Source organism: Dermacentor albipictus, unplaced genomic scaffold, assembly GCF_038994185.2.
Source record: "Dermacentor albipictus isolate Rhodes 1998 colony unplaced genomic scaffold, USDA_Dalb.pri_finalv2 scaffold_15, whole genome shotgun sequence".
Classification (NCBI taxonomy): domain Eukaryota; kingdom Metazoa; phylum Arthropoda; class Arachnida; order Ixodida; family Ixodidae; genus Dermacentor; species Dermacentor albipictus.
Genome location: NW_027225569.1, coordinates 14864070 through 14872117, shown reverse-complemented (window position 1 = coordinate 14872117; position 8048 = coordinate 14864070). Strand labels below are relative to the sequence as shown.

The 8048-nt window shown below is 47.2% G+C and overlaps 1 protein-coding gene across 3 annotated transcripts in view; it reads left to right on the top strand.

Moving 5' to 3' along the window:
* The first annotated feature begins 4447 nt into the window (after positions 1–4447).
* The window catches only part of LOC139051828 (uncharacterized), a 77057-nt gene continuing 73456 nt past the window's right edge, over positions 4448–8048 (top strand). For all 3 annotated transcript variants that reach the window (XM_070528846.1, XM_070528847.1, XM_070528845.1), the window contains exon 1: positions 4448–4603. In XM_070528846.1, coding sequence (XP_070384947.1) covers positions 4570–4603 — 34 coding nt within the window. In that variant the 5' untranslated portion in view covers positions 4448–4569. The remainder of the gene's footprint in view (positions 4604–8048) is intronic.

The window sequence follows — 8048 nt, the reverse complement described above, 5'->3', positions numbered from 1 at the left end:
GCAGTAGTTCCCGTACGAAGCTCCATCGGAAGAGGGCAGCTCCAAAAAGTTAATTACAAGCATGTGTCATTTTGGTATTAACACGTTATAGGAATAATGCGTGTAGAGTCAAAACGTGCGGAAGTGGTGAATCCGCGGCATTACAAACAAAAGCAATTCGCTTTTCCAGACATAGAGTGTAAACTACCCGACTCATCTAAGACAATACTCTACATACCATACATGCCACGAAAACATGTGATTTCCAAGCAATACCCCGTTTTTAGGCCTTATTTCTTGCAATTTAAGAGCACAGGTACACGGGTGACTACATGTTTGCAAAATAACTGGGTTTCTACCGACGCGGTAGTAGGCTACGTAGGCACAGAGGTGGCCACAACATAGGCCCTCAACCAAATCTTGCTATACTCTCGCAGAATGCCCTCTACTGGGACTCAAGTCAAACCCCTGCTTGGAAAGCCGGTTTTCAGTCATTCAGAAGACAGAATTTTCCATTTCTTGGTTTTGAGTGCTTTAACGAAATTGATTAATTAAATAATGAAATTATTTACAATAATGCTCGGGGTCAAAGAAAATATCAGGAATTTGTCCCAGTAAGGTTCTGTACACGTGCAACTGCGTCACTCAGCCGAGCTGCTTTTCGCTAACTGCGTCACAACACCAGGCGCGGCGCCTGCTCTAATTTGTAAACTTACCCATGCCTGCAATAGTTCCTCTGCTATCGCCTCCTAGCTTTTTTTTTTCATCAATACTCTAAACTTATCTGGCTTATCTTGACCGCTGACTAGTTAATGCTGCCATCTGCTTCGAACGCCAGCGCTTTTGGAAGGCGGACGTTGCGTGCGGTTTCGGCTAATTGGATGAATCGCTTGGTATTCCATTACAATGTGCTGAGCCGTATGTGTATTTTGTCTGCACCAGGCACATCCCTCCCACTGTAGCGAATATTGACTCCCACATGTTTTTTTGTGCTCGGGCAGTTAACATCGACCTCAAAAGGCCGTTTGCTGCACTTTGTGCTGAATAAAAGCTAGAAGCTTTGGCGGCCATCGGGTGGATGAAAATCGAACCACTTCCGCAGAAAAAGTGCAGTATAGGTGCAGCGTCAAAACAGATGGTTAATCTTAGTAATAACTGAACTGTAAAGCGTTGCTACTAAGTAAAATTAGCTTTGCTAATCTGGTTTTACGCTTTAATTTATGCTGTCGTGACGAACGGCACATAGCAAAGGCGAATTGGAATCTTACTTCTTTTAATCCTTCGTTTAGGATGCCACGCCCCATAACGCCGCAATGAAATTATAAACCGTCATGTGGGCCATATAAATCGGAATCGAAACTGGAGACCTGGGCCCCGCCACGTTCTGACATTACCTGCGCATCGCTATGCGAAGATTTCGTTACCAAATACAAAAGGTGGCCTGCAAACATAACCAGGTGCGCAAAATTAAGCCCTATTGCATGGTAACTGATCCATTGGAAGGTCACGCCTTCACCGATTGGCTCAACACACAGAACGGAGTCTAGACAGAGCATACATGCGTTCCGCGCGTGCGTATCATGCGCTGTTCCCCTCTGCCTTTAATTTTTGCCGCAAGGCGTGAAGAGGGAGAGGCCGGGGGATGAGTACGTTGTACACGGCCGTAATGGGCTGTATGCTTCGCCGAAGTTATTCAAAGTTTATTTGACATGACACGCACGCAACATGCACATAACGTGACATAAGAAATATATCATTGAAGAATGGTTGGCCTGCGCACCCAAGAAAAAAAATAAATACATTTGCGCTTACATAGATGATGAATACAAATCTATAAATATTTATTTCCTTCAACAAAGTCAGTATCTGGTTTCTGATTATACAAAGCAAGACACTACAATACGTTGTACAATAGGCGAATGCCGAAAGAAATAAACAATATGTCTCCATGAGATATAATCAAAATACACGTTTGAAAAAAATTTGTACAGGGTACAAACTGCGCAACAAAAGAAGAATTCCGTTTCACAAGTCGAGGACACATTGACCTACGAAGCAATGGCAATGCGTATGTAATTCCGCCCTCGTAGTAGATTGTTTCTAGCCAGTCGACGTCGTGAATCGTTTCGACAGTGCATGCAACTAGTCAGCTTACACTTCTTACTTCTATCAGGGCACATTTCGGAGAGAGAGATATATAGAAAAGGCGGGAAGGCCTAGGTGGGCCCACAACTGGCCTGTGCAATCTACGCAGGGTGAACTGTGGTGGGACAAGTAGGAGCCAAGAAATGTACAACAGCAGGAACTGCGTGCGCTACTAGCACGGATTATGTCGCACTTCAAGTATTTTCATAGCGCTGAAAAGATGGGACACGAGTACTGCGAAGACAGCAACCTGACACCAGGAGAGACGAAAAGCACGCTTGTATTTTTGCAGTGATAAAAGAATCCTTAGGAAAAGAAAGACTCAGCGAGTACGTTTCCGTGTTTCTTCGGTACGTCGAATAGGTTTTGTGGTGGTATCTTCAAAAGAGAACTTTTCATTGCGCCTTCCCCTCGCTTTCCTGGTGCTGCTGTTCTGCCAAGTAAACAACCTCCTGGACAACTGGCAGTGTGTCACGTGGTATGTGGAGGCACGGAAAGCTAGCTGCTGTCTTTCTGAGTAAACAAGGGTCACTGGGTTTGCGTACGGTTGACAGCTTGGGGCATAACCACTGGGTAGGTGTCCAATGCTACGGCTTGAGAAAATGGGCATGTATCACTGGAAATGTGCCAATTCTTAGCCGATTGCGTAGAATGGGTGCGTACCGCTGTGACACAAGACGCACGGAAGCTTTAGAAGTGCGTCGAACTTCTTTGTCGGTACACCACTGATCAACACTTATTCCTGAAATTAAACGAAAAGGATAAAGTAAGGAGTGTTATCGAACAATCACATGCAGATAATATGATCTCCATTTCCCAATTAAGAGAAACTGAAAAACGCAAACAGATATGAATCTACTAAACCGAGACAGGGTAACAACCAAGTGGGAGAACAATAGAGTAACAGTTTAGTCGGTGAAAATTACAAATGAGCTTTTCTATGGAACCGCATACATTCCTGCTCGATAGTCGAATCTTCCAAACGGTGACGTTGCATTAATATTTAAGGACAGTCCAAAGTGGCGCAGAGTAATTTCCAATGCACTCCCTCTCAAGGACGAGAAGCGCCTACAAACCAGCAAAAGATGGTTGTATCGAATTGGTTACAAAGAGACATGACGAAAAGAGTGCCAAACAGCGACATCTGTGAATCTAAAAATTTATTAATGTACTGTGCACAGAAGTATATATACCCTGTGAAAAAGAAGTACAAGATTAGACACAATTTCTTCATTTTAGAGCGCAGCTCTTTGGCGTCCGTTCCTGGGTTTCGCGTCGTCGTCGTCGGCGTTGTCGTCGGCCTCGTAACCAGCTCGCCGACGAATCTGCTGCTCTGCCGCCGCGCATGCGCGCTGTCGGCTCTCCGGGCGAGGGAGGATGATGGAAGGGAGGAGGAGAGACTGTGGAGGAGGGCTGGCTACACAAATGGCTCTTTGGCGTCCGTTCCTGGGTTTCGCGTCGTCGTCGGCGTCGTCGTCGGCGTTGTCGTCGGCCTCGTAACCAGCTCGCCGACGAATCTGCTCCGCCGCCGCGCGTGCGCGCTGTCGGCTCTCCGGGCGAGGGAGGATGATGGAAGGGAGGAGGAGAGACTGTGGAGGAGGGCTGGCTACACAAATGGCTCTTTGGCGTCCGTTCCTGGGTTTCGCGTCGTCGTCGGCGTTATCGTCGGCCTCGTAACCAGCTCCGCCCCCCTTTCATCCCCCCAGCGCTAGCAGCGACCGACTGATACCACTTTCGTGAGTCCGCTACCGCACTCACGAAAGACGTCGTGCACTTCCTGCAACTCGCATTAACCGTCCATCGATCCACACCGATGTTAGTAGTGGGGGACTTTAATGTTGACATAAAGACAAACAGCAATTTCCTAACACTTATGCGGGAGAACATCCCGTTCCTCTCGCTCGTAACGCGTCCCACGGCTGTGACAACCTCGCGAGGCACTTGTATAGATCTCGTCTTTGAGAATCAAGCATTGGTGTACCAAGTCGAACATATATCAGTCTATTTCTCCGACCACAAAGCTTCCTTCATGACTGTCACGAACTGTTAGTGGAGTCTTTGTTAAAGGAATACGTGTGAAAAAAAAAAATTCTGTGATAGCGCATACATGTGTTGCTCCATTTCTTTGCATCAATCTATCGAAAAGGTGAAACAGCTTATTTGCTGCGCTCAAATTTCGCATTAGGAAGTAACGTAATCGTCGGTAATTTTTTTTTGCATTTCTTCATTTTTTTCTTACATTCTCTAAGTTAATCTTCCGATTCCCCAATGTAGGTATGTGCCATTCGTACAGAGGATCATCATCATCGTCTTAATCGTCGTCATCGTCATCCCGTGCACTCGCGGGGTCGTGCGTGACCTTCTACATCTACCTTCAGCGCCTCGTTCTACGGACTCCGTAGTCTTTCTCTCGCGTCTAGTCCTGGACCACGACAACGTGTCTTCATGGACGAAGAAAATCGGCCTCGCAGGGAGGAAGGTAAGCAACTCACTGTGCAAGGCGTTTGGTAGAACGCCTTCAGACACGAATTTCACGATCGACTGTCGATGAATGTGCCTCACTTAAATAATATGCTTTTAAGGCAATGCAGGCTCTCCCAAGTGACGTCAAAGCAGTAGGATAACTTCCGAATAGTGTTTACCTGAGCTCGTTGGTTTCACATAGCACAATTGGTTTCCAGCAGAACATTCTGACACGGAGAGGAAGAGACGACGACACACGCCGACACACGCTGGTCACAACGTTCTGCTCGAAACCAATTGTGCTGTAGGGTAACGCTTTCGGTCAATGGCCATGCACGTTGTGAATTGACCATGCGCTCCATCATAGTACGCCTGGTGTCTTGATAGGCTTGTAGCAGGAGGCATGCACCTTAAGAGGAGCGGTGAATTTTCTTACGCGAAATCGTAGAATGTGCGACTGATAAGTGTTTTCTCCGCACCATATATGATGACGCTGCTTTTGGAATGCGACGTTTAGGCCCTCGTTGCCCCTGTCGATGTCGACGATGGCACTTTTGATCGCGATCGAGGCCAACGAGGATGAAACTTCTGACCGCAACTTAATCCTTTCCTGAAGCTCGCACAAGGGAGCTCACGGGGCTCACAAACTTCACTCGCTTTCGGTTTGAACGATATTTAAATGTGTGCGCGTGACGGGGGTTTTGTTATTGGCTGCTGTAGCCTTACGGGACACGTCCATTGGTATCGCATTGAGCGATGCGGCGTGCTGTTGAAAATGGGCGTCGCCTTGTTTCCTCACGGTGAACCGTTACATCATGTGGTTCTAATTAACCGCCGGCTCGTGTTACCACCACCGACCAAAAGACAAAACAGAATATAGCTAGGTCTAACGCACTCGCGGTTCAAGATTATCCGCACTTCGTGAGTCCGTTTTGCCTCACGGTGAGCCGTTCTGACATCCATCTGCCGGTAGCAGCTGCATCCGCCTCCGACTAAGAGGCATACGGATTATAGCCGGTTTTCTACACAAATTGCTATAGTGGGACCTCTGGCTCGGCATTCAGTCAGTCAGCAATATAAATGACGTTTAGTGCATATATACTTGTCCAATATTCGTGCTTAGGACTTCAGAAGCTCTTGTGCCTTTGTTTGCTATGCGTGATCTGCCGTATCATATACTGGCACAAATCATGAAGCAACCCATTGTTTTTCGAAACGCATATGCCACATGCATAATCACATGAGATTATGGCATTTGAAAGGGAAAATTTCTTTCCAAATGATCACTATGCGAACTGACAACGCCGTTCGAAGCCACATAAAGTCGATAGGGAAATGCACGCCGATGAATCTCGTGCTATCTGAGCCTCCTTGCTTGCAGCTCTCCTACACACCATATCGCTAGATTTCCTTCTAGTGTTTCTTTAGAGCGCAGCCCTTAGGCGCCCGTTCCTGCGGCGAGCGTCGGCGTTGTTCCTCGTCCCGGAGCGAACGAGTGCAGCGAAGAGTGAAAGCGAACGCGGAGCGCAGCGGCAGATGAAAGACGCCGATAGCGAGGAGAGCGCGAGCCGGAAATCGGAGGAGGCGGGTATGGTGAAAGCGTGAGAAGAAAAGGATAGTCCTGCGCAAGGCGGATTTTGCGGAGACGAAGGCTACGAGATGGCGCCAGGGTAGCGCGCTTCGTCTGTATGGAAACAAAGCGCTGCTCGAGCGGAGGTCTGCTTTCGGTGGTTGCCGTGTATCACGCCCACGCTAAAGGCTAAACCCCATGAGCGTCATTCTGCGCGCGACAGCGACGAGCGATGGCTTCAAGCGACGAATCAGGCCGTCGCTTGAACAGATCGCTCGGTCTTGTCGCGCGATCGCTCGGTTCTCCAAACCTAGTATTCGTCGCTCGCCGCCCGGAAGTGCTATTAGCGACTTGCCAATAGTAGGCCACCGGAACGGGATGTATATCAGTGATGTACTACTAGTTTGCGCACATACGCGCTTCACAGCATACAAACGGAACGAGCAGAACAAGCGAACTACCGAATTTTTATATGTAAACGAAAACGGAACCTACTGCTGGACCCTAAGAAATACTTTATGTTGCTTTGTGCAGCCAAACAAATCAACTTAGATTAATGCAGCGAGTGCAACGCCAGGTTTGGCGCTAACTCAATCCCCTCATACCGGTAACACTGGAGAGCCATCGCGCGAAGCGGTGGCTTCCTTGGAGCTTGACTTCTGGGCGACGAGCGAACGCGACAGCCATCTCCATCGCGTCGCTTGTCACTGTCGCGCAAAAAATCACTTGCATGGAGTTTATACTTATAGCTCCCTGATGATTCGAAAGTAGTGGCACCCTCCTCCCCACGGCACTTTCCTCCGTTATTCTCCTCGCCCGCCAGTCTCGCGCGCTGCGCACGGCACGTTTTTTCTCCTGAGCTCCTGCGGACGGACCGCAGCATTCTATGGAGGCGTGTTATTTTGGGCCAGTTGCGCGCCCCACTGGTGCTGAAAATTTGGAGATATGCTGATAACAGTATCGATAATGCTGAAGGCAACATTTATTAGGAGATTGGTTTTTTTCGTAAAGGCGTATGAACGGGGCATGCTGATGTAAAAGGACGTTTGTGAGTTCTATACTCCAGAGATTTTTTCTGCCACATGTTGAGATGATTTACTTTGTGCGTCTGATCTAGCATTGCTTGTGAGACATCCCTCTGGGTGTGGCTTATTAAGCGAAAGCCTTATATCTGTTTCAAGGTCGTCTTGTGAGGTATAGAAAATACCACGTGACAAAAGAAAGGCCGGAAGAGAAATCAGAGTGTCCTGCAGTATATATGAGATGATTACTCAGTAGCAAAGGTAATAAAGATCGATTAGTGATTATATTAAGATAGAGTAACATGTATTAGGGAGGATTATTGTGTATTAAGGTGGATTAAGGTGCTTGCATAAGGAGGGTCAATGTAGGTAAAGGAGGATGAAGGTGGATTAAGGTGAAATACGTCACAATGCTCAGGGTTCTTGCCTGCATAATATTATCTGCATTACTACATAATGACCACAATCATTATTGATTGCTCAACATGCGTAATCAAAGCGCATTGATGCATTGATTTCGGCTCGTGTTAAACCAATGGCAAAAGTTTCCCGACCGAAAAAAACAGCAGAAAGTTGTTTTAAAACATTCGCTAATAAAGCGAAGATTCCTTCCCTCCACCTAGATGTCACTATCAACAGCAAGCGTGCGCGATCATGTGAATACCCCGTGCACATTGCTTGTAACCGTGAGAAAACCAGATAAGTAAAATAAGTTATCGCCTAAGAGACGCCAATGCGAAAGCCTAGTAAAGCGTACTGTAATTCACCTTAAGTCACCTCCATCAACTCTAATTCAGCTAAATATTCTCTAATCCATCTTAATCCACATTAATCCACTTTAATCCTCCTTCATCAATCCGAATTCACCT